Source organism: Ochotona princeps, chromosome 1 (genome assembly GCF_030435755.1).
Source record: "Ochotona princeps isolate mOchPri1 chromosome 1, mOchPri1.hap1, whole genome shotgun sequence".
Classification (NCBI taxonomy): Eukaryota; Metazoa; Chordata; class Mammalia; order Lagomorpha; family Ochotonidae; genus Ochotona; species Ochotona princeps.
Genome location: NC_080832.1, coordinates 167669395 through 167695925, shown reverse-complemented (window position 1 = coordinate 167695925; position 26531 = coordinate 167669395). Strand labels below are relative to the sequence as shown.

At 43.4% G+C, this 26531-nt stretch overlaps 1 protein-coding gene across 1 annotated transcript; it reads right to left on the bottom strand.

The window, feature by feature from the left end:
- Positions 1–572: 572 nt before the first annotated feature.
- Positions 573–19613, bottom strand: LOC101527690 (zinc finger protein 883-like). The gene is made up of 5 exons (XM_058668612.1): positions 19392–19613; positions 7903–8029; positions 7575–7667; positions 2585–2649; positions 573–2395 (listed from the first exon to the last, which is right to left on the bottom strand). Exons 1-5 carry the CDS (start codon positions 19404–19406, stop codon positions 590–592), a joined length of 2106 nt encoding a protein of 701 aa, XP_058524595.1. The 5' UTR covers positions 19407–19613; the 3' UTR covers positions 573–589.
- Positions 19614–26531: the final 6918 nt, after the last annotated feature.

Below are 26531 nucleotides of genomic sequence, written 5' to 3'. Positions count from 1 at the left end.
TATTTGTTAACAGAACTGAAATATGAAAGCTCATTTAGATTTTTAAACTCACAGCAATGGAAGACAGAGTATAGGCTGCATCTCAAAGAAAAGTTGCAAGAACACATAATTTGATTCTGATATACAATGACACATTTTTTGTTATTTTTTTCACATTTCTTGAGACTTTCAACACGTTTCTTAACATCCATATCTTTAGACTGTTTTATCTGCAATCTTGAAAACGTTGGTCATTGTATAAATTACAATACAGTAAGAGTAGGCTTTAGTTTTCTGTTTGCATGCTTTTGTACTTCTGAGTTCTCTAAGCTAAGCAAAAGTTTAACTTGTGAAGAGATGTTTCACAGAAAAATTCTGATTTAAAAAAAACCTGACATTTTCTTATTTCTGTGAATGTTCATGTCTGTTTTACTGTAATTTATAGCAAAAGAATATTTTTCATATATATCACACTCAAATGTATTATGTATGGATTTTTCATACTTGCTCAGGCATGAATTTATTGAAACCACTTTCTCACACTGCTTACCTTGATTAGATTTTTTCCTTATGAATTTCCTGATGTGCAGACTTTTCCTCACTCATTACATTAATAAGGCTTCTCCCCTGTGTGGACTCTCTGATGCCTAAAGAGAGTTGTCCTCCGATAAAAGGCTTTTCCACACTCATTACATGCATAAGGCTTGAACCCTGTATGAGTTCTTTGGTGTCTAATGAGATCAGACTTGTCACAAAAGACTTTATCGCACTCACTACATTCATAAGGTTTCTCCCCTGTGTGAATTCTCTGATGTGTAATTAGAGCTGACTTCTGGCAAAAAGCTTTTCCACACTCACAACATTCGTAAGGCTTCTCTCCGGTGTGGATTCTCTGATGTCTAATGAGAGCTGATCTCCAGTAAAAGGCCTTTCCACACTGACTACATGCATAAGGTTTCAACCCTGTGTGAATTATCTGATGTTTAATGAGAGCTGATTTTTCACAAAAGACTTTTCCACAATCTTTACATTCATAAGGCTTCTCTCCTGTATGAAGTATCTGATGCGCAATGAGAGAAGATTTCTGGCAAAAGGCTCTATTGCACTCACTACATTCATAAGGTTTCTCTCCTGTGTGGATTCTTTGATGCTTAATAAGAGATGACTTCTGATAAAATGCTTTTCCACACTCACTGCATGCATAAGGTTTCAACCCTGTGTGAATTCTCTGATGTCTAATTACAGCTGACTTATAACAAAAGACTTTTCCACACTCTTTGCATTCATAAGGCTTCTCCCCTGTGTGAATTATCTGATGTGTAATGAGAGACGATTTCTGGCAAAAGGTTTTATCGCACTCGCTACATTCATAAGGTTTCTCTCCTGTGTGAATTCTCTGATGTATAATGAGAGATGTCTGCTGGCTAAAGGCTTTTCCACACTTATTACATTCATAAGGTTTCAATACTGTGTGAATTTTCTGGTGTCTAATGAGATCAGATTTGTCACAGAAGACTTTCCCACACTGACTACATGCATAAGGTTTCTCCCCTGTGTGAATTCTCTGATGTGTAATGAGAGCTGACTTCTGGCAAAAAGCTTTTCTGCACTCACTACATTCATAAGGCTTCTCTCCTGTGTGGATTCTCTGATGTCTAATGAGAGCTGACTTCTGGCAAAAACCTTTTCCACATTCGTTACATTCATAGGGCTTCTCCCTGGAATGAATTCTCTGATGCGTTATGAGGTAAGATTTTCTGGAAAAAGTTTTTTCACACTCACTACATTCATAAGACTTTTTCCCTTGGTGATTTTTCTGATATGAATGGAGAATTGACTTCCTACAAAAGATATTCCCATGCTCATTACACTCACGTGCTTTCTCTCCAGAGTGAATTATCTGATTTCCAGTGAGGTCTGGATTCTGCCAAGTGAATCTACATTCACTGCACACACCTAGGTTTTCTACTATGTTAGCTCTGTGTCTTGTGGTAAGGCAAGATTCACAGCTGAAAGGCTTTTTACAGTAGCCACATGTATGGTGACTTTTTGCTGCATTTATTGTAAGATCTGTTTTGTAAATAAGACATTTCTCACTCTTGAGATGTTCAAGGAGTTTCTCTCCTGACTGTGTCTGCTGATGCTTGCCAACACAAGGATTTTCTTGAAAAGATTTCTTTTCAAGCTGAATATTTTCATCCACAAGGACAGATGGTTTATTATAGTTGTCTCTGATATAAAACTTCTTAAATGTAAAAAAAATCTTCCTGCCAGAGGTTTTCTCATTCCCACTATGTTCAAAAGACTTCTGACCAGTGTACATCTTGTCATTGTGACTGAGATTTTTCCTGCATTGAAGTTTGCTCCCTGGTGCATTAGTCACATCCTGCTTTTTCACAAATGACATCTCATCAGGCTTCCTAGGAAAAAACACATTCTAAAATAAATTGTATTTCTCAAGTTTGTTTTTTGTACAATTTCTTATTCATATCATCAGTTTCAAATACTACCAGCACTTAAATCAAGTGTTTTTAGCAACTTTTGTTAACGTTTGCTACAGTTTTAACTCTTTTGAGAGTTCACATATTGTTTTTGTGAAAACAACTTGCCTGAAGTTTGCTTCTTGACTTTCCTGATAAGTTCCAAGCAGTTCATCCTTTCTGTGGGAAGCTGAAATGAAAAAAAAAAGCGGTGGGGGACCATGTCCATGAATCACATCTAAGTGCTTCTTTTCAAATATTCATGCAAAATCAATGAGAAATCTTGCTTTTGTAGATGGATCAGATTTTTTAAAAATCAGTAAAGTGCTTTTATTAGTGAACATTACATGTTTTTCTTATAAATATGTTAATTTAATAAATGAATAGCTCTCCCACTATTCAATGACATCTTTGCTGAAAATTTGTGCTTTAAGTGAGGGACGAGCGAATATAACATGAAACACAAATTTAAAGCAATGACTGTAATGCCTTGCATCCCATAGCCGTGTCAGTTGCCTCTGATACAACTTACTGCTAATGCATTTTGGGAGGCAAATGATGGTTCAAGTACTTGGGATCATGGAACACACATAAAAATTTGATACATAATTCTATTTTTTTTTTTTTTTTACTTTAGGCTGGCCTAACTGTTGAAGGCATTTGTAGAATAAACCGATGCATGGGAAATATCACTCTAAATTTGTCTCTCTATTCCTACCATTCTGCCTTTCAATTAAAATATGTAAGCAAAAATATTCACTCCTTTATGTAACACTAAACTGAGTGCTTTTTCACAGTCATTTTCACCCACATTCTCTCTCTCTCTAGATTTTCTTATTATTACCATGTTCTGTTTGGGGCTTCTCTGCTGATTTCTCAATTTTTAGAGGAGAAATTTTCTGGACCATTTGCTTGGGACATATGTCTGTTCCCCACTGAAGACCACAGATAAAAAAACAGAATCTGTATCAATGGATGTTTCATGATCCATCTACACGGGGGAAAGATCTATGGGATCTTTCAAATGGACCTTCTCCTTTTACCTGGACTCTAGTCTGACAGCTTCCCCATGACCCTAAGGAAATCGGATTTCTTCACCTTCACAGTACTCTAAAAGATAAAGTCCCTATGTATCATCATGGGTATGATGTCCATGACATAATAAAGAAAATGGCTTTGCAACTCCACTTGTATTCACCTTAATGTGCATTCTAACTCATGGTAAGATCAACAGTCCCCATAATCTATCACTTCCTGGTATATGCAAATACCTTCATAATTTGAAATCTTATAAGTCGTTGAGACCAGAGGCCTTGAATTATATCTGATTTTCCACATGGCAGAGGTACAAGCACTTTGGCCATCTTCCACTGCTTTCTCTGGCCAAAGTGCTTGTACTTCTGCCATCCATGTGGAAAATCAGATATAATTCAAGGCCTCTGGTCTCAGCGTCGCACGGCCTGGCCATTGGGGACTTGTGGGTAGTGAGCAAAAAAATGGAAGATCTCCTTTCTTTTTCTGTGTGTCCTCTCTGCCACACTGCCTTTTAAATAAATATATCTTTGGAAAAACAAAAGGTAGACTTGTAAGTACCAATATCCCTTCTACACAATGGTGAGCAATCCAACATGGCTCCATAGTTCAACTGGGCCTTGGAAAATGAGTCAGCACCTATATGGGATATAACCATTGCAGGCAGAGACTTGGCATGATGCCACAGTGCTGCCCTGGGATTATTTGGTTTTAGAAATCAGAGTCTACTAAAAAGGCTAGTGAGTCCATAACTACACATTTTCCATATTCCTATCCTAGGTCCCATGTAGCATTACTACTACTGTTAACAGAACAGAGGGTCTCTCCCAGACATCTTTCATTTTCTTGTATATTTCATTGTTACAGAGCAACAAAGAATGGAAGACAGAAAGAGATAAATAGAACACTCTATTAGCTTGCAATTCAAATGCCTGGAGAGCTTATCATTTCTTCATTTATTACTCATTTAAGAGAGATACAGAAACAGAACTAAATAATGAGAAAGGGGTAGGAACAAGCAGGAGAGCTCCTAATCAGTGACTTAGTTCTAAAATTAAGGCAACAGCAAGACTGTATCTAAAAAAAACTTAGGGGAGGGCTGCGGGAGAGGACGTCTAGCTCGAATCCCAACCCCAGCCCGCCATGAGCTCTTGGCTCATGGCGGGCTGGGCCGGACGTGCCTGGGTGCGGGGCCTGCTTCCTTCCGGGGTGAGTACGCCGAGGGGGGAGGCCTCCGTGACTGGGCATGTCCGGGGCCCACCCACCGCCCTCATTGGACAGTGAACGGGATTGGGGAGGGGCGCAACCTTGGGCCTGCGGGCTTAAACCTCCGGCTGTCAGAGGCGACCGGAGGGCTGCAGGAGAGGACGTCTAGCTCGAATCCCGACCCCAGCCCGCCATGAGCTCTTGGCTCATGGCGGGCTGGGCCCGGGCGGCCAGTGCGCCATTTGGCGCTAGGCTGTGCCTGCTGGCCCCCCGGCCGGGTTCTCTGGGGTAATGGATGTCTGAATCGCTGCTCAGATAGCTCTAGGCGGACCCCACTGTATCTGGGATCTGAGTCAATCCTAAAGATTCCCAATGCCAGTAACTCTTCCTTTGAAGAACTTCTAATCCCTTAATAATGCTGAGCTTTGAACACCTATCAAGTAAAAGATAAGCTCCGGCTTGTCGAGCAGGCTAGCACCTAATGGTCCTCAGAGCAACCACGGGCAGGTGTGTGATTTACGGCTAGGAATAGGCCCAATATGGGAGGTAAGGGGACACCACAACTGGGATGAGTTTCCCACCAAGGGGTGTATGTGCTGGAATGGGGGCTGCGTTCTATCTAAGAAACAGTTGTAGTCACCCAAGGCACTAATGTGGGCTGGGATTGGATGCACCAGGCCGGTTCAGATCCCAACACCATCTGGTGTTATGGAGAATCAGGACAGGTGTGGGACTGACTAGGCTGGGTCTCAACCCCCTTCTGAGCCATGTGTGAGCTGTATGTGGGTATGGACGAGCCATGGCTGGGCTGAAACATCCAACAACAAGAACCAGAATGGGGTGAAAGCCAGCCAGGAAAAGCCACTGTTCCTGCTAGGACAAGAGGTGAACCGAGTAGGGTTGGCTCAAGAACCCCCTGGCATGCGCAAAATCTGGCACTGGGAGGGGTTCTGATGGAGGAGCCTGGGCAACTCCTCTGGCAGAACACAGTCCCTGCAGGTAAGCGCAAGAAGCATGATAGGAAACAGCCCAGAATAGGCCATGGAAAGTTTCCCACTGGCATGCATTCAGCATGGGTCAGGAGCAGAACAGGCTGAATCAGTTCATGTCATCCACTGGCAAATCCGATCACCAGAACAGGGTGTGGGATGGGCCGGGTTTGGTTGCGACAAAACCAGCACACATTATGGAATGCCAGGGCATGGTTGCCTGTACTGGATATGAATGCAGCACCCATCCAGCACACGTAGATCCAGGAAGGAAGGGGCAGAGCTGGCGGGGGGATTAAGGGGCTGGTCCCCTCGCCGGACAGCTACTCCCACCGGAGAGCGTGGGCTGGGATAGAGACAGACCCGACTAAGCAAGGCTACAACACCTGTGCGCTGCATGTGGACTAGATCAGGGCCGCAGCATCAGCTGGCAGAAGCTGGCACTGGGGACTAATTCTGTCGAGTCAAATCACAGGACCACCTAAAGAGTGCATAAACCGGGACAGAGAGACCTGGGAGGGAAAAGTGGGTTCCCCCCTCTTGGGTCACTACTCCCGGGGGAGGGCATGAAAACTAGGACGGGGGCTAGGATGGCTAGATAGAGAGGCACTCAACCACATATGTGAGGGCTGGATGGTTGAGTTGGTTAGATAGAACTAAGCTTTAATGCCCATTGACAAGTACCAGAGCCAAATGTGATATGGGACAGACTGGACTAGTCTGCTACACATACTGGCAAACCAGAGTAGGGGGCGGGCTTGGTGGGGGTTATTGTGGGTCGCCCCGACTAGGCTGCAGCTCCCACTGGTTGATGTAAGGGCCGAACCAGACTGGACTGCAACACCCATTGGTTCCAGTGCAACTCGGGACTGAAAACAGAACCAACACAGCAATTGCAACCACCAGCTGATCGGGGTGATGGACTGTACCAGGCCCTGTGCTTGCTAGAACATACAAGAAACTAATCTGGGAATACCTCAAAGTATCTTGGGAGATCTCCCCAATCGAACTGCTGGACTCAGAACTCTAACCAAGAAAAGACAAGACAGAACAGGACAATCATCTCAGCTATATGTTGGCAGCGAAATATGGGGCAAACAGAGACTTTATGATGGACCATATCAATCAGTGGACGACCTCAGAGCGAAACTGGCAGCGATTCATAACTGGAGAACTATTAACACCACTTGAGCACATATCTCAGAGCATGTCCCACATCCGGGACTTGGGGTGGGCGGGAAGCCAGGTGGGGCTTCTTCCTCAATATCCCCCTTTACCTCAGATACATGATGGAAACAATATTGACATAATAGCATTACCCACTTCCCTACCCCCCTGAACCTTTTTTTTTCTTTTCTCTTCTCTCTTTTTTTTTCTTTTCTTTTCTTCTTTTTCCTTTAAGTGTAATTAACTATGTAAAGATTGTCAACAATACAATAAAATAGATTAAAAAAAAAAAAAAAAAAAACTTAGGAATGAGAACTACATCAAGTAACACAAGTCAGTGCCTGCAGGCTGGCCAAAAAGAAAGCAATGGAAGATATAACTGAAAAACATCTAACGAAAACATGGAATGAATGTAGACTGAAGAACAAATTAGAATTTGGGGGATATATCCAATACAGAATATAACCTTATTGAAACTAGAGGGTGTTTTTGCACTTATTACAAATCTGAGAAAATATTCTGAGTACAAGCATCATAAAATATTACCTAAAAGTAGAAAAACAGGAATATATATACATATTTCTTGGAGAATGCAGAATGTTTAATATTGATGCATGTTATTAGTTGTTTTAAGGAAATCAGACGTAAAAAATTTAGTGGCAATACCAGTCAACATTTTCTGAGCTATTATCAGCTTCACTGCCCAGTATGTGTGACTTACCTGAAAGTTGTTGGCTGACAGTTTTTTCCACTGTCCATGGCATTGCTCCTTGCTCCAACTTGAAGATCACATCAGGCTTGGTCATGTAGTACCCTGTTAATAGAACTAATACTAGTCCTAGTGAAATTAACTTGGGGATTTAAGCAGAAAAGCTTGGCCACAGGATCTAGGCCACAAAAGGGCTAATACAGATTATTTCCTGGAGGACAGATGCTCACATTCTTTAAAGCCTCAAATAGTAATCCCACCAAGCAATAAACCTCATGAACAATCCTTTTGTCAACTAAGAAGAAAATATTCTACTTGGGCATGAAACAATTTCACTCACCCAAGGACACCAGATTGGTATAGGTCTCAAGCATCACATCCCTGTACAGGGTCCTCTGAGCTTTGTCCATGTTCTGCCATTCCTCTTGGGTGAAGTCCACAAACACATCTTCAAATGACACCAACACCTATAACAGCACATTTCTCCTCAGCTCTGGATTACTAAACAGACTAAACAGAGACACTGACAGTACATCCCTCTGTGTAGATTCAACTTGCATCTTCAATGGATGCAGCTTACATTTCAATCTATATGGCAACATAGTATAAAAACAAAATGCAAATACCTTATGCTGTGTAAATTTTGCAATTCCAAAACTACCTACAGAAGTTGTCCTATTATTCTTTAACTGATTTTTAAAATTTTTAATGTTTCTGAAGTGAATTCATTGCATAATGTATAAATGTAAGTATAAATGCAAGCCCTAAATAACATCCAAGATGAGATAAGGAAGACACATGCTAAATATGGATCAGGACAAGAAAATTCTTTAATAATTTATTATAATTGTTCAGACATTCTGAAATATTTTTAAAATCTGATGAACTAATAAAGTTAATGTTTCTTATTAAACTTGGAAAAACAAACACTAGAAAATATTATTTAAACTGAACTTGCATAAGTGAGTAGATATTTCCTAATATATTATACTGGAATTCAAGCTAATCCCGACAGCCAGTTTGCCATCCAGCTCCCTGGCTGTGTCCTGGGAAAGCAGTTGAGGATAACCTAAAGCCTCGGGACCCTGCACCTGCATGGGAGACCCGGAAGAGGCTCCTGGCTTCAGATCGGTTTCACTCTGACTCTTGTGACAGACATTTTCATTTTCATTTACCTTTCCCAAATATCAGCTGAGATTGAACATTATATATTGTTCTGTTTTGAGAACTATCGAAGTCCTCTGATCAAATCTTCTCTAGATTGGGAATTCACATGTTCTTCAGGTCATATGGAGGTTGAATGACAAAACTGACAATTTGAACAACAAATGGAACTTTTTGTTTCATGACATTTGAAGAATTTTTAGGTGCAGTGTACAAAATTAAAGGTAAAAAGGTGAAAACTAGAATGAGATTTTCATCTTGCTGAGAAAGCAAAAATCTGCTGTTGGAAAGCACCCCATTAATATGACACTTGATAAAGGCATTGGAGATTCAGGCAGTTCAGTCAGCTTGAATGTAGCAAGTGGCAAAAAACACCTGTAACTGCAGACTTCACTGTGAATGGGGTCAGTAGAGATTTAACAATATGAAAACTAACGCTTCAGCAAACTAGTGAAAACTGTAATCCTAATAAAAGGCCAGAATACAAATCACAAACTCTACAGAAGAAAATGCTAATATTCCCTTAAAAAATAATAATTTAAAAAAACCTTAATTTGAATTTGGGTATTATCTTCTTTTTTCTTTGAAAACCAGTGAGAGAGAGTGAGAGAGAGAGAGAGAGAGAGATTACAAAAACACAGAGGAATAAGATCTTCCATTCTTTATCAACTAAAATGAGAACATTTAGACTTAATTGAGGCTCTGGTTCATGGTTTCAGTCTAGTACATTCTCAACTGCTACAGTTATTTGGAACATAAGCCAATACCCCATACTTCTATGTTTTAATTTTTCTTTTTCTGCCTCCACAGTAAATGTACTTTACAAATGTACTTTACAAATGCCACTCATAAAACTTAAATTGGATATCATATTGGCCAACAACAAATATGGTCTTCAAAAGACAAACATTCTACCTCATCTGTGATAACTAATACATCAATACCAAATAAATCTAATTTACAGGTGTCAGAGTGACATTCTGGAATTTGGTTATTGCTCACACACTAGAGGAATTGTAGATTTTTGTTCTTTGCTATTATAATTACTTGCTACTATTCATGTGTTGATACTTTTCATGTAATGTTAAACCTATGATTGTGAAAGGAAATCAAGGTATGCAATTGTTAAAAACTAAAAACAAAAAGAAAAAAAATGAAGGAAGATTGGTAGAGAATGCAGGGAGGAGAGAGGGTAGAAAGTGGGAAGTATCATTAAAGTAGAACTTGTATTTTGATACAGGAAAGTTTATTCACTCTATACAAATGTGTATATGTATGCATGTACATACATACATACATACATTTATTCATATATACACACACCACATAGATCTTTCAACATAATAATACTTCAAAAGGCTATAATTACAAATGTAAATGTGCCTATAAGAAAGGCAAATATTGGGCATCCAGTATTTGTGTATTAGTCTCTAAATAACAATTGTGTTACAATATAAGAATGACTGTCAGCCATTTCCATGTCTCCATTCCTGTGCCAACATAGGTGGGGATGGCCAGCTCATGGGAGCCTGGGGATGTGGACTTGTGGGGGGGGGGGTGATAAGGGGATAGGGATAGGGTTAGGGGCAGGGGGTGTGCGGTAACCTGGTGGCTTATGTCCTGGCAGGCAGAACGAGCCTGTGGATTTACTTGGTACCATGTACTTGGTACCAGGCAGGGTAAGTCCCAGGAAAAGGAGAGTACCAGGTTAGTATGTTGGCTTAGTGTGCTAGTGGACCAAGTCTGGGGAACTTCTAATGGCCCTGGATTTTAGGTGTGTGGAAGCGTAAGGTCCCAGGCCAGCATCTGTGCAGGAAGGAGTTTGAGACCCTGCTGGGTGGGCAGAGCTTCAGATCAGCACAACACCCACTGGGTTTTGGAAGGCTGGGTTGGTGAACCCTTGCACTCCTGGGCACAGAGATTGTAGACTAATCAGGAAAAGAGTCAGGGAGATATGGGGGAGAAAAGACGACTGAGGGAGTGTGTTGCAGGTGAGGAATGACTTCTGAGGGACTTCCATCGAGAAGGCCACTGTACTTGCAGTAAACAGGGGGCCAGGAGAGAGCAAATTAGAGGGGAGAGGCTGGAGGACCTTTCTGGGTCAGACTGATGCACCAGCCCATATAGGAGACCTGAGCTACGGTAGTTAGCATGAAACACTACCAATACCATGCAGTAACCCACACCAAAAGCAAAGGTTGTGGGCCTGCCTGGCAGGGCTAGATCATAGAAGCTGCCAGTGAGTGTTAACGGATGGGTAATGTTAGGCTGGTCCATGACACTAACCAGAATATGAGAGAATCAGGTCCAGATTCTGTGGGGAATATATGGGCCCACCCCTGTGGGACTGCAATTTCTGCTAGTTAGCTTAAGAACTGGGGGCAGTGATGAGCTGAGCTAGGAATGACCATGGAACCCTGTGACACTCGTAGGTACTGGGGTTGGGAACATGCTAGGCAGTTCTAGCTTGTAGCACCCGCAGGTGTATCCAAGATTAAGGTGTGGGGCAGGCTGGGCTGCAACATCAACCAGTCATACAAAAGCCATGACAGAGGAGGCAGGCTAAGCTGTGTAAGGGCCTAGTACCTGCTGGTACATGTGAGATCTGGGTCTTGGAGTGCTCCTGGTGGGAGAACTTGGGAAACTCTGGTGGGATGTAGCTCCCACTGGTGAACATGTGGTTCAGGTCTGGATGTTGGTCAGACCAGACAAAGCTAGCTCCATCCATTAGCAAATGCATAGCACCATTCTGGAGGATGATCGACTGGGCAGTGCTGGGCCAAACTTAGCTCACTGGCATGTGCAGGAGCCAGGCTGGAGTGCAGGTTATGCTGGGATAGGCTATCTACTTGCTGGCTTACATGATCCAGGGATGGGAGCAAACTGAACAAGGCCAGGAAAGCCCAGGCTGCAGCAGCATCTGATGACAAAAGCCAAAACAGGTGATGAACTATGCCAAGCTTGGTCAGAGCAACCACTGGAATGCATGTTCTTCTGTGTGTGGAGATAGGCCTGGTTGGGGAGATAAGGGGACACCATGGTTAGGTTGTGGTTTCCACTGGTGAGCACAACAGCCAGAATAGGGCAAGGGCCAGAATGGGGGCACTGATCTAGACTGAACATGACTGCAGTGTCCCTCAGCACAGTGTGGAGTGGGTCTTGGATGTGCCAGACTGGGTTAGACTCCAGCACCCACTGGTAATCCTGAGAGCCAAGGTGGGTGTAGTAGGATGGGCTGGGCTAAGTCTCACTACCTGATGAACTATGCCAGAGCATGGTATGTTTGGGCATGTATCAGACTTAGCTGGGCTGTAGCACCCAACAGTAAGACCTGGAATAGGTGTGTGCTGCTTGGGCAAAGTTCCCTCTTCCTGCCAGGACAGGAGGCAGACTAACCCAGGCTAAGCCAAGGACCAACCAGTGTGGATGAGATTTGCCACTAAGAGATCTGATGGAAGAACTGGAAGAACTCCTCTGCCAGGATGCAGTCCTTGCAGGTGAGCATAGGTAACAAGGCTGGGAGCAGCCTAGATCAGCCAGGTTATGGTACCTGCCAGAAAACATGTGGATCATGTCTGGGTTGTGGGCAGGCTGGGCCACTCCATAGCACCCACTGACAGATGTGAGAACCAGGATGGAGTGCAGGACAGGCCAGGTTGGGCCACAACACTAGCCAGTTCACATTAGGGCTGAGACTGGGGGACTGGCTGGACTGGCTTAGCCTGTAGCACCCACAAGCATGAGCTGGAACCATGGGTAGGCTCATCAGGCCAAGACACTCCAGACAAATACTGAGGTGAAGCCTCATACCAGACTGTGCTGCAGCGCCCACAATCACTTGAGATTGAGGGGTTGCAGGGGTTGTGAGCCCAGGAGGGCTGAGGAGAGCTCCCCTGCTGGGTCACTGCTCCCACTGGCAACTGTGACAACTGGGATTGGGGACAGACCAGGCCAGACAGAGCTACAAAACCTACTGGCCTGCATGTGAGCTAGGCTGGGCAAACCAACTATACCTACTGGTACATGCATAAGCCAGAGTGGGTGCAGGATAGTTGGGCTTTGCTGCAGCATCAGCTGGCAAATTCTGGGACTTGGGGAAAGTCCTGTCAAGCTAGGCTACAGAACCACCTGCAGAGTACAAGATCCGGGACTGGGAATGGACCCAGTAGGGAAACTGTAGACATCTCTTTGATGGGTTGAAATCTCCATTGGTGAGCATGAGAACCAGGGCTGAGAGATGGCCTGGCTAGGTAGGTGGTAGCATCTGCCAGCACACAATTGTGGGCTGGATAGTAGGGTTGGTTGAGTTGAGCTAGGCTTCAACACCCATTGATGTGTACAAGAGCTGAATGAGATATGAGACAGACTGGACCAGTCTGCTGTACATACTGCTAAAGAACAAGAATCGGGGCTAGGGGAGGCCTAGTGATGGTTGTGGGGGTCATTCTGACTAGGCTGCAGCTCAAACTGGTGTGCAAGATGGTCAACTGTGTGGTGGACAGGATTAGATTTGGAGACAGCATCATTAGCTTATGTAAGATATGGGGCTGGAGACAGAACTGATCCACCAATTACAACTATCAGTGTGTGCATAGGCTGATGTGTTTGATGGACAGAGCCAGACCCTGTACCGACAAGCACACACAAGAATCAGGTCTGGGATCACTTCAGATGAGGTTTCTTCAGGATACCCCAACTCAATTGCTGGATTCAGAACTCCAACTATGGGGAGAATTACAGGATCTGTGGTCTGACCATGGAGTGCAAGTGTTAGAGCTGGGACTCCCCAGTGGCTTAGAGCAGTGGATAGCATACACAGATGTACACGGAGGATATGGCAGTCCATTGGAGCCTAGAGAGGACATCTTGTACCAACACAAAGGATGGAGGACAGAACAAATTGATGAACAACCCCAGCCAAGCACTGACAGCAAATATCTGTGCAAATGGAAACTCTCAGGTGGACTACGTCAGCCAACAGGCCTTGGAAGAATTTCCTCATCCTTGAATTGGTAAGACTGACAGCATTTCAGAACTATCAAAAACCACCTAAGAAGAACCCTCAGAACAGGCTACACACTGGGGACCCTGGATTGACATTGGTTGACCATTCCCCAGCCCTGGGAACTGAGGTGGTTGGGAGGTTGGGTGCAGCTTCTTCGCTTTTCTCCTCATTCCCCAACATACAGGAAGAAGAGAAAGAAAATGCAGAAACAATGGTCTCACCCACTTTCCCCTAACCCTTGACCCCTCTATCCTAATCAGCTATGTAAACATCATCAAAAATAAAATTTAGAAAAGAATATGATTGTCAATTTAAGATATTAAGATTTAATTAGGTAAAAACCATAACATGCAAAAAAACTATATAATTAAAGCCATTCACATATCAAGGCTTTCAAGAGTAAAAAGGAAACCAATTAATGGGAAAATAAGTGGAAATCACTTTGGATAGAAGTCATATACTGAGAATACATAATGTGCAACAAAATTATAAAACTTAAAAGTAATAAAAGCAGATTCTGAAATGGACAAAGAACTAAACAGCCATTTCTACAAAGAAGATAACAAAATGGCTAATTAGTCTATGGCCATACCACCCTGACCACACCCGATCTCGTCTAATCTTGGAAGCTAAGCAGGGTTGGGCCTGGTTAGTACATGGATGGGAGACAAAATGGCTAATTAGTACAAAATTATTAATATGATTTTATTGTTATGTGGATGCAAATGGCAACAAGTATGAGATATCTCTATTCATTGTGATGTCTTTTACTTTAAAAAAAAGTTCACAAAGTTAAGAGAAATTGAAATTTGGCACTACTGGTGAGAGTGTAAAATGATGAAATTAATATGGAAAATGGTACTCAAGGACTACATATGTTGTTAATCTTCTCACAAAATTTAAAACCAGCACACAGTATCACCTGATAGAAGCAGGAAACATGGAAGTGTTGTCCCAGTTGGCCTCTGTATTTTTTTAAAGTTGTCAGTATCTGCGGAATACACTCTGCTAGCCTGGCTGAGTTTTTATCTGCAGTGCCAGCATTCTACATAGGCAGGGTTCATGATCCGCGTATTACACTTCTAATCCAGTGCTCAGCCTTTTGCCTGGGAAAGCAGCAGAAGATGGCTCAAGTCTTTGGGTCCCTGCACCCATGTGGGAAACCCAGAAGAGGATCCTGGCTTTGAATTGGCCCAGCTTTTGTCATTACAAAATTTGGGAGTGAACTTGCAAATGGAAGATCATTCTGTGTCTCCTGTTTTCTGCATCCAATTGGAGGACATGGATGAAAATCCTTGCTCTGGTCATTCTAGTGATTTGGGAAGTAAACTAGCAGATGATACCTCTTTCTCTCTGTCTCTCACTTTCTTTCACTGATTTTGCATTTCAAGTTAAGTAAATCTTAAAAAAAAAAACCTACAACTGGAAATGGGATTATGGCAGAGTAAGATACATCTTGGTCCACTTCCAATGTAGCTCTGTGACCGTTTAGAGAATGAACGAGCAGATAGCAGACATGTACTCCTCTGTCTCTCCCCTTCTCTTTCTGTAACTCAGCCTTTTAATAAATAAATATTTAATAAAAGAACATAGAGCAGATTCTGTTCTTCTAGCAGCTCATGAATGTAAATAGCCTCTAAATGCTAATTGGAACCACATTATTTCAGCAAATCCAAAAAAGCAAAAATGAAAACTTAATAACTAATATGTCTTTTTAAATCATTAACTATTTATTTTTGATGATTTTTACATAGTTGATTGGGCTGATCTAGGTCAAGGGCTACAGGAAAGTGGGTGAGATTACCATTTCCACATTCTCCTTTTTTCTTCCTGTATCTAGGGGAAGGAGAGAGACAAGACCCAGCCTCTCAAATGCCTCCACACTCTGGGATGGAGGACAGCCACCCGACACCACACCAGAGTCCCTGATGTGGGACATGGTCTGAAAGTCTTGCTCATGAGATTTCGGTATTTCAACAGTTCTGAGTTACTGTTGATCTTGCCACTCCAACCATGATGAAATGGCTCCATAATCCACTGGTTGACATAATCCACCCTAGAGTCTTCGCTTGCCCTGATATTCACTGCCAACACTTGGCTGAGGTAGTTGATCAATTTGCTCTGTTCCTCGTCCTCTGTTGTAGTACCAGGTGTCCTCTGTAGACTCCATATCCTCCATGTGCACATGGATATGCTGTCCACTGCTCTGTCCAAGCCACTGATGAGGCCCAGCTCTGACACATGCACTTCAAGGCTAGACTGTGGAACCTGCAATTCTCTCCATGGTTGGGGTTCTGAGTCCAACAATTCAGTTGGGAGATCCCTACAGAAATTTCACCTGAGGTAATCCCAGACCTGATTCCTGTGTATGCTTGCCAATACAGGATCTATCACCCCAGTCAGCTTATGCATTTTCTGGTGGTTGCAATTGCTACGTCAGTTTTGTCTCCAGTACTGTCTTTTACACAAACCAACAGATGCTGCAGCCCAGCCCCATCCTGCCCAGTGCACACTCGGCCTTCACATACACTAGTTAGTGCTGCAGTCTAGTTGGAGCAACCCACAATAACCCCACCAGTCTACACTCCCTGCCCTAATTCCCATGTCTGCCAGTATGTACAACAGACTGGTCCAGTCTGTCCACATCCCATTCAGCTCTCATACATGTCAATGGTATGAGAAAGCCTAGTTCAACCCAACCAGTCCCACTATCCAGCCCACACATGTACTGGCAGGTATCACTCCCTGTCTAGTCATGCCTGCTCAAGTCCTAGTTCTCATGCTCACCAGTTAGTGTGGCAACCCAAGAGGGAGGTGCCTGCTGTTTCCCTACTGGGCCCACTCGCACTCCCAGATCATGCACCATCAGGTGGTTCTGCAGTTTAACTTGACAGGATTTATCCCCTAGCCAGCATCTGCCCAGCTGATGCTGCAGCAAAGCCCATCCAAATCACACTCACTCTGACTCATGAATGCACCAGCAGGAACAGTCAACCCAGCCTGGCTTTACCCAATTCATCCCACATGAGGCCGATAGTGTAGTTTGCCTCCATCTCAATTCACAATCTCCAGTGGGCGTGGTGGTTCAGCAGGAGAGCTTTCCACAACCCCTTACTGGCTTTGTCCCCTCCCCCTGGGTCTCATGTGTGCTGGCTGGGTGGTGCAGACCAGTCTGGCATGGCCCGCCTCTCCTTGGCATTTGCTAGTGGGTGTTGTAACTGGCTGGGCCCGGCCCACCCCAAATTCCAACTCACGCTGGTGGGAGCTATAGCCTAGTCCAGCCCACCTGGCCCCAGTCCTGGCCCTCATGTGAATTGGCTTGTGTAGTGACCCAACCCGGCATGACCCACACTCCATTCTGATGCTTGGATTCACCAGCAGGTGATACGAATTGGCCCTGCCTGGTTTGCTCCCAATCCAGACTAAATGTATGCCAGTGGGTACCATTCCCTAGCCTAGTCTGGGCTGCTCCCTATTGTGATCCTTGCACTCACCTGAAGGGACTGTATCCCAACAGAGGAGTTTCCCAAGCTCCACCATCAGAACCTCTCCCAGTGCCAGATCTCGCACACACTGGTGGGTTCAGGGACCAGCCCTACCTAGTTCACCTCGTGTCCCATAGGAACAGTGGCCTTTCCCAATGGGTCTTCAAACATTCCTGCTTTTACTGTTGAATGTTACAGCCCAGCCAAGTCTGGTCCACATCCAGACACAGCTCACACATGGTTCAGCAGGGACAGAGACCTAGCCTAGTCCATCCTACACCTACCCTGGTTCTCAGGAGCATCAGTGGGTGCTGGAGTCTAGTCCAGTCTGTCACACCTCAGATCTAGTTGACACTTGCACCGAGGGACACTGCAGCCATACTCAGAATAGACAGCAGACCCCACTCTGGCCTTCACACTCACCAGTGGGAACCTTAATCCAGCCAGGGTGTCTTCTTTGCTCCCCAACCAGGCCTGTTCCAGCCATAGATCTTGTATGTACCAGTGGTTGCTCTGACCAAGCTTAGCATAGCCCTTCCCCTGTCTTGACCTTTGTCTGTGGATGCTGCAGCCTGGCCTAGCCCAGCCTGCCCCCAGTCTCAACTCTCACTGGTGGGTGCTGCAACCTGACCCTGCTCAATCTGCTCCCATCCCTGGTTCATGCAGACTGGTAGGTGTGACAGCCTTGCCCAGCATGACCTGCGCTCCAGCCTGGTTTCTGCACTTGCCAGTAAGCTAAGGTTTGCTTAGCACTGCCAAGTCCATTCCCTTCCAAAACCAACCCACACACTTGCCAATACATGGAGCTACCTTGCCCAGCCTGCCTGACTCCCAGGCCTGGATCACATGGCCACCAGTGGAAGCTATGATCCACTAGGAGAATTTTCCAAGTTCCCCCACTCGGCCCACTACCAGACCCATATATCATGCATTGCCAGTGGGTGTTAGACCCTTGCCTGGCATAGCCTGCTCTTCCATCTTGGCCTAGTATGAGTTGATGAATGTTGTGGCCCAACCTGTCCCACACCCTGTTTGAGAATGCACATGAAGGTGCTGCAGCCTGGATCTGCCCAGACTATTCTTGGTCCTTGTACCTGTGAGTGCTAGCGGGTACCATGGTCACACCTAGCTTAGTCCATCACCACCCCAACTCTCAAGCTAACCAGTGGGACTTGCATTTTCAGAGTTGGGTGCACAAATCCCCCACAAAATCTACTCCCAGGCCTGGTTCTCTTGCATGCTGGTTAGTGCAATGGCCCTGCCTAATGTGACCCATCCCCTGATGTGATATTCAGTCAGGTACTGGGATTTAGTCCTGCTAGACAGGCCCCCAGCCCTAGCTTGCATGTGGACTGGCGTGTAGTTGTCACCAATGTTCAATGCTAACAAGCCCAACTCTGGATTCCCATGGGCTGGTGCATGAGCCTGAGCCATACAGATCTTCTGGTCTCCCTGCTCCGAACCACCAGGTCTCAGTTTCCTCACTTACCTGCAAGCACAGTGGCTGTGTTGTTGAGTTTCCCTCAGGATTCATTCCTCACCAACATGAACTGTGCCTTATCCATGGATGTCCCTAGGCAGCAATTCCAGATCCCCAAGATCCCATAGCTTGCTACCGGGTGGCCAGTGTGCGAAGCCTGGCTCCATTGTCAATCTAACTACCTGCAAGGCCAGGATTCACCCACCGCTTGTTAGTGGTGGACAGGGAGCTAGGAACCCCAGCAGGAAGCCTGGCCCGGCATGGGTTTTCCCAGCCTTGGCCATGTGGCTGGGATATTCAGACACCTGCACCTCTGAGCAGACTTACCTGGACTCCATGTATCTGTTTTTATAATGAGTAACTCTCACCACTACAAAATGCTGAGGATTCATTTCCAGGCTGCTACTAAGCTGGTTTAATTATATCATCTATAAGGCCACTAAAGACCATTTCAGACTTGATATCCCACAAAAGTTAACAAATTCTTAATTCTAGTTCAAATCATGTCATACTTATGTCTTGGTTATGCCATCAAAAAGCTTGGAGGCAAAGTTTCAATCAGGTTTCACAGCTCTAATGTCTTAGTCATGACAATTTCACTTTGTTATTATATACTTACTTTTCCATTTTAGTTTTTAAAATTTTCAAGACTCCTAAAATGCGTTGTAAAACAGACAGAGAAGTAAGCAACTTACTGAACGTGTGTTCATGTTCCCAGGCCTTGGAAACTAATAGTGGGCTTCAGGGATACACCTGGAAGAGAAGGTAAATGGGGGGGGTGGTTATGAGAGAATTGGTCTTGCTTGTTTCTAACTCTCCACTGTGCTAAGCAACGTCACGACAGAAATGGGTACAGCTCACTAGGTTATCATCCCCAATTCTCCAAGGGACATGCTTGAATTCTCACTGTACAGTCACAGTCTCAGCCCCATCCATACTTGGTTCCTTTGATCCTAATACCCGTCAGGCAGTCCTTATCAGTGGTAGCAACCACTGTTTGGTGAAACTGCAACAAAGATTGGCCCATCGATTTCCAGCTGCCAAACTCATTCAGTTCCTGCTCACCTTAGCATAAAAACCATTGATCCCAAAGATAGCTGGCATTCAAAAAACACAAGTTGGCTCCAGAAATGCTGAGCTGCTTCAGACCATCAAGCAATGGCTGTATTTTCTCAAGTACTGCATTAGCCACTTGGTACTGTAGGAAACATTCCTGCTGACCAACTAGCAACCCAGTGGGGAACACACTCCATCTCCTGGGAGGTGGAGGGGAAAAGTAAGCTGACTCAATCTTGCTGAACAGCACACGGCTGGGTATGCAAAGTGAACATGTCTACTAGTCAGTCTCTCAGTGTAAATGTATCATTATAAGCAAATCCAGATCATGTCTGTCCCATGCTTTGTTTCTTTATAAGTCAAGCCCTAAAGAATTTGATTGTTTCTTCAGTAAGTATAGCAAAAAGAAATTGCAATTCAAAGGCTACTGCTACCCTGTGGGAAATATACTATGGCAAAATCAAGAAAGTGTTATAATTACTCCCTCTTCTAAACTGTGTGTATTTGAACCCAAGAATAATGACCTTTTTCTTTTTTTTTTTTTTTAAGATTTACTTATTTTTATTGGAAAGGCGGATAAACATAGAGGAGGAGAGACAGAGAGGAAGATCTTTCATCCGATGATTCACTCCCCAAGTGAGCCGCAACGGCCAGTGCTGCGCCAATCCGAAGCCAGGAACCTGGAACCTCTTCCAGGTCTCCCACGCAGGTGCAGGAACCCAAGGCCTTGGGCCATCCTCAACTGCTTTCCCAGGTCACAAGCAGGGAGCTGGATGGGAAGTGGAGCTGCCGGGATTAGAACCAGCGCCCATAAGGGATCCTGGAGCGTTCAGGGTGAGGACTTTAGCCGCTAGGCCACGCCACCAGGACCCCATGACCTTTTTCTAAAGCACATTTGATATCCTTGGAAATAGAAGCAGGTCTTCTTATTCTGTAAGTCTGCTGCTCAACAACATGAAGACTGATACACTTTGTTGGGTGAAGTTTATTTTTTGTATCAAAATAAAAAGTAAATCCTCATAGCCAAAAAACACACAAAAAAAGAAATGGATACAGAATACTAGAAAAACAAAAACAATCAGCGGGGTGGGGAGAATCCAAGTACCTATGAAACTGTGTCACATAATACAATGTAATTAATGAATTAAAAATAATAAATAAATTTAAAAAAAAAAACTATCAGCTTCCCTGGGCAAGAATAGTGCATTACAGGTGACAAGTGCCATGAAGGCTTCCTTGAAACAGTATCAATAGTTTCAATTATTAGCAGTGATTAATGCAAATATTTACTACTTATTTAAAAAAACAATGTTACTACAGGCAGGAACTTAATTATTTCAAAGAATATTGTTCAAAAAAACTGCAACATGTCATAGAAAGGACAACATACTGTCACCGAAATCAAGGCTACAGAAAAATACTGGGGTGTTATTAAGAACTGTCCAGATATACTACACAGAATTTCCTATAAGGACTTCCATTAGAACAACTCTTCTTATATACTGAAAATTTTATAGAACATAGACATCTTTCAATCAGAGTAATTTTGTCCATACCAGTATAGGAAAAATGGACATAGCATATATTTATCATACACTGCTTTCTAGTAATTGTTGTAAATGACACCTTCTAGTTTCAAAGCCTCCAACAGCATCTCACTATGCCATTTTATTTGCTTTAGCCCATGACACAACCATAAATACAACAACAACACAAATTGTATGTTCCTGCACTTTACATAGTTACATTTCGGAGAAGCCTGAGACTTGCCTGTCGCAGGTGCAGACCCTGGGCACGAGCCAAGCAAACCAGCAGATGGAGGATGGTGATGCAGGAGATTCAGCAGCTGACTGGGACTGAACTGAATCTCAAATGCCTGTTTTACGTCTCCTGGCTATTTAACACTTTCAATGCAGTGTCCTGCTGATGACCCTGGGATACAGTGACTATGGATAAGCACTTGGGTTCCTAGAATCCCATGGGAGACTTAGGTGGATCCCTCCTGGTTGGAATTAGCATGGCATATCCCTGACATTAGACAGTAAAACAACAGGCTGACAAAACCTCTCTTCTTCGGAATCTCCAGCTTTCAAGTAAATATTTTATGTATAAAAATGATTATAGGGCCTGGCGGCGTGGCCTAGCGGCTAAAGTCCTCGCCTTGAATGCCCCGGGATCCCATATGGGCGCCGGTTCTAACCCTGGCAGCTCCACTTCCCATCCAGCTCCCTGCTTGTGGCCTGGGAAAGCAGTTGAGGACGGCCCAAAGCTTTGGGACCCTGCACCTGCGTGGGAGACCCAGAGGAGGTTCCAGGTTCCCGGCTTTGGATCGGCACAGCACCGGCCCGTTGTGGCTCACTTGGGGAGTGAATCATCGGACGGAAGATCTTCCTCTCTGTCTCTCCTCCTCTCTGTATATCTGGCTGTAATAAAAATGAATAAATCTTTTTAAAAAAAAAAAGATTATAAATATACTCTATGTAAAATTACAGATTTTACATTAGTTTGAGTAACATCAAATGTGGATATACCTAGGTGAGCAAGGAAGAATTACATTTCAAAATCAATCAACAGATCTGGGACATTTCCATGAATGTTTTCACAGGTATTTGGAATCCCAGACCCTAGGGAACTGTATCATAAGATAATAATAAAAGTAAAACAAAAATAAATACCTAACAGGTGTTTGGACACCCTATTGTGTTTTATCAATAATTAGAAATGTAATTATTAGTAATAATATGATTTTTTTAAATTATTTATTATTTAACATTAATTACATTGTATTAATTACATTGTATTAATTAATTAATTAATTAATTACATTGTAATTACATTGTATTACATTGTATTATGTGACACAGTTTCATAGGTACTTGGGTTCTCCCCACCCCTCCCCAAACCCTCCCACCATGGTGGATTCCTCCACCTTGTTGCATAACCACAGCTCAAGTTCAGTTGAGATTCCCCCATTGCAAGCGTATACCAAACATAGAGTCCAGCATCTTATTGTCTAGTCAAGTTCAACGGCTTCTTAGGTATACCCTCTCTGGTCTGAAGACAGAGCCAGCAGAGTATCATATGATTTATCTATTGTATAAGTAATGGACTTAATCAAGGTGTTACAATTTGTCGTTGACGTTGTTGCTGCTGTTATTCATGCTGTGATTGATGTGTTAAATTTGCATTAGTTAGTCATTTTCCTTGTAAAATGCTGTAATTTATAGTTAGCTGAAAGAGCTGTGCATTCAGTTTAATCAGTATGTGTAAAAGTGCATATGCAGTGTTAGAGATGGGAATCATTGAAAAGATGGTTGATGTTACTGTTAAAATTATTGTACTTCTTTATATTTAGTTCTGATCTAAATATAGATTGCTGCAAGTCAGGTCTCACGGCAAGAGATGCTGAAGATTCTCTGTTCTAGGCATGTAGGCATTCCATGGATGAAGTAACAGCAGAGTATATTTAGCATGTTGTGAACATGAACATGGCAAATTGGCAGTTTCCGTCAGTTGCTGGCAATAGTTTAGAGTGATGACAAATATTATTTTGATTTTTTTGTGTGTTATTTAGTTATGAGGAAAGTGTATGGTAAACAGTCCATTTGATGGTTTACTAATTTCCTTGTTGTTGAGAAGTCCGAGTTGATTATGTATTTAATATGATAACCATTTGTGTGTTGTGAATTGCATTAAGAGTTATGTAGGGCAGAGCTGATGCTTACTAAATGTACAAAACGGATTGATGAGATTAGCCAGTTAAATCTTTTCACCAGTAAGGCACTCAACAGCCCATGAGATATTTATTAAAAATGTCAAGTAAATCCTCTTATTTTTGTATCATAGTGTCAAATAGCAGTAAAACAAACATGTTAAGATCCTTAATCTACTGCTATGTTTCACTGTAAAATTTACCTTTGTTAAAACTTGCTTCTGTTCAAATTTGTTGAGACCGCACGTAAAAGTATCCTAATATTACTTTGGCTGGTATTTTCTAATTACTGTATAATATTTTGGGAATGCAAATTTCATTTGAATGTCAACCACAGTTAAGCACGTGTCGTTTGTTTTTCTTACTCAGGTTTTGTAATTTGATGGAATGTTTTTATCACAATTTAATAAATGTTTGCTTTATTTAATAAAAAAAAATAAGTAATGGAAAATGCACTCATGCTAACATCTATAACATTTTTGATTGTCAAAAATGGATAACTGACATTAAGTGAGATAAACTGCATTATATGCCACACAACGCAGACAAAGTGTTGGAAAAGGAAAAGAACAATCATATTCAAGAAAGTATCCTGGGCCCGGCGGCGTGGCCTAGCGGCTAAAGTCCTCGCCTTGAACGCCCCGGGATCCCATATGGGGCACCGGTTCTAATCCCGGCAGCTCCACTTCCCATCCAGATCCCTGCTTGTGGCCTGGGAAAGCAGTCGAGGACGGCCCAATGCATTGGGACACTGCAACCGCGTGGGAGACCTGGAAGAGGTTCCAGGTTCCCGGCTTCGGACTGGCACAGCACCAGCCCATTGCGGCTCATTTGGGGAGTGAATCATCGGACGGAAGATCTTCCTCTCTGTTTCTCCTCCTCTGTGTATATCTGGCTGTAATAAAATGAATAAATCTTTAAAAAAAAAAAAAGTATCCTAAAACAGTGGGGTCTTCTCCTAAATTGGCTTTATTCCTTGAAATGGATCTCAAAAGCAAAAGTGGTCTCCAATCACCTGTGGTAACATGAGAAATAATACTCCAAATGTCATGATAACTGATATTCAAGTAACAAGTCTAACATCTGTGACTCCACATTGAATTAGACCCCATCTTCAGCCAGGTTACACCCCTCTACCCTGAGACTATAGCCATGCTAGGAGAATAATGAGAAAAATCACACCCTGCTTGGTACAATGTTTGAACCTACTGGTAAGGTTGCTCAATTATGCCTAAGGGAACCAAATGAGTTCCATGTGTCCAGCCACAAAAAGTTACTAAGCTAATCATTTCCATCGCTTAGGTAGTTCCAGACTTAGCCCAGCCTGAACTAAGCCCTGAACCTTGTGGGTTTTGGTTTTACAAAACCCAGTGTTCTGTGCTTTGGGGTCAAGAGTTCTTTTTCAGACCAATGCATTGGCTCAACAGGATAATCCTCCAACTGCAGTGTCAGCATCCCATGTGGGTGCTGGTTCTGGTCTCAGCTGCTCCACTTTCTTCTTTTTTTATTTTTGACAATCTTTACATAGTTAATTCGGGCACAAAGGTTCAAGGGCTACAGGAAAGTGGGTAACACAATTATTCCCACATTTTTCCCCCAGCTGTTCCACTTTCAATTCAATTTCCTGCTTATAGACTAGGAAAGCAGCAGAGGATGGCTCAAGTTCTTAGGCCCTTGCACCCAAGTAGGAAACCTGGAGGAAGCTTCCAGCTTATAATGGGCTAAGTTTCTGCCATTGTAGTCATTTGGAGAATGAGTCAGAGATGAAAAATCTCTTTTCTCTATGTAAATCTTTTAAATAAAAATAAATATATATCATTTTTAAAAGGGAGTTCTGGTAGAACCTGCTCTTGACCACCTACTAATAAAGGACTTTCAAGAGCTGGCACAGTGGTGTAGCAAGCTAGTTCTGCAGATGAGGAACTGGCATTCCCTATGAACTCTGGTTCAACACCTAGTTGCTCCTCTTCTGCTCCAGCTCCCTGCTAATGGCCTGGGAAAGCAGCAGCAGATGACCAAAGGCCTTGGGCCCCTGTATCCATGTGGAAGAGCGAGAAAAAACTCTTGGCTCCTGGCTTTAAATGGCACAGCCCTGGACTTTGTGACCATCTGGGGAGTAACCCAGGAGATGGAAGATCTCTCTCTCCCTCTGTTTTTGTAACTCTTAAAAAGTAGAAATAAATAAGTTTTTAAATAAAACTTCGAAATATCAGTGTGTGTGCTCATCCATTTTGGCTAACTCTGGCACAACTTATCAGTCAACATTTATTCACAGAGTCTCTCTTAAAAAGCAGTGTTTTGGGCTTGGCACAGCAGCCTAGTGGTTAAATCCTCAGCTTGCAACCACCGGGTTCCCATTTGGGTGCCAGTGGGCATCCTAGCTGCTCCACTACCCATCTGTCTCCCTGCTTGTGGCCTGGGAGAGCAGCAGAGGATGGCGAAGGGCCTGGGGCCCTTTGGCTCCTGGCTTTGGATCAGGCCAGCTGGGGATTGAACCAGCAAATGGAGAATTTCCTTCTCTTCATAAATATGGTTTTCCAATAAAAGTAAATACATCTTCGAACACACACACACCTTTTGACTCTTCCTGTACAACGCTCCTGGCAACAACTGCTGAGCTACCAGAGTGAACTATTTGGATATATGGGGCACTAACATTATCTCCAAATACAAAATGTGGTGGTAGACAAAACCAGATTGATTCTTTTCTGGAATTATTGACAGCAAAATAAAGTAGTGGAAATGTGCTTGGGAATGATGCAGATTCTCAAATATGAAAGTTTATCCCTCCACTGAGGGGTACATCATCCACAACTTTGACTTATAACTTTTTTAGGTCCTCAACTGAATCACATATTCTTACAAAACCTTTATGATCACGCAGCCACTGGAAGCCTACAGATAATGTGATGTAGCATCACTCAAATCTGATAAGTCTGAACAGAAACAATAGTAATTGTTTGGGCAATGCGATGGTAGGGTCCTCACCACTTAGGTCCCCTTGCCTCTACCGTGGAGTACTAGAGAGTAGCGCCGTGAAGCAGTTCTTCAGGTGAATCCCACTTAA

Excerpts from the sequence above, each read along its gene's own strand:
- LOC101527690 (XM_058668612.1), bottom strand. Across the intron at positions 7,668-7,902 it reads TACCAATCTGGTGTCCTTGG|GGTACTACATGACCAAGCCT; the intron begins GTGAGTGAAATT and ends TTCTATTAACAG. Across the intron at positions 2,396-2,584 it reads AAGAAGCAAACTTCAGGCAA|CCTGATGAGATGTCATTTGT; the intron begins GTTGTTTTCACA and ends TTTCCTAGGAAG.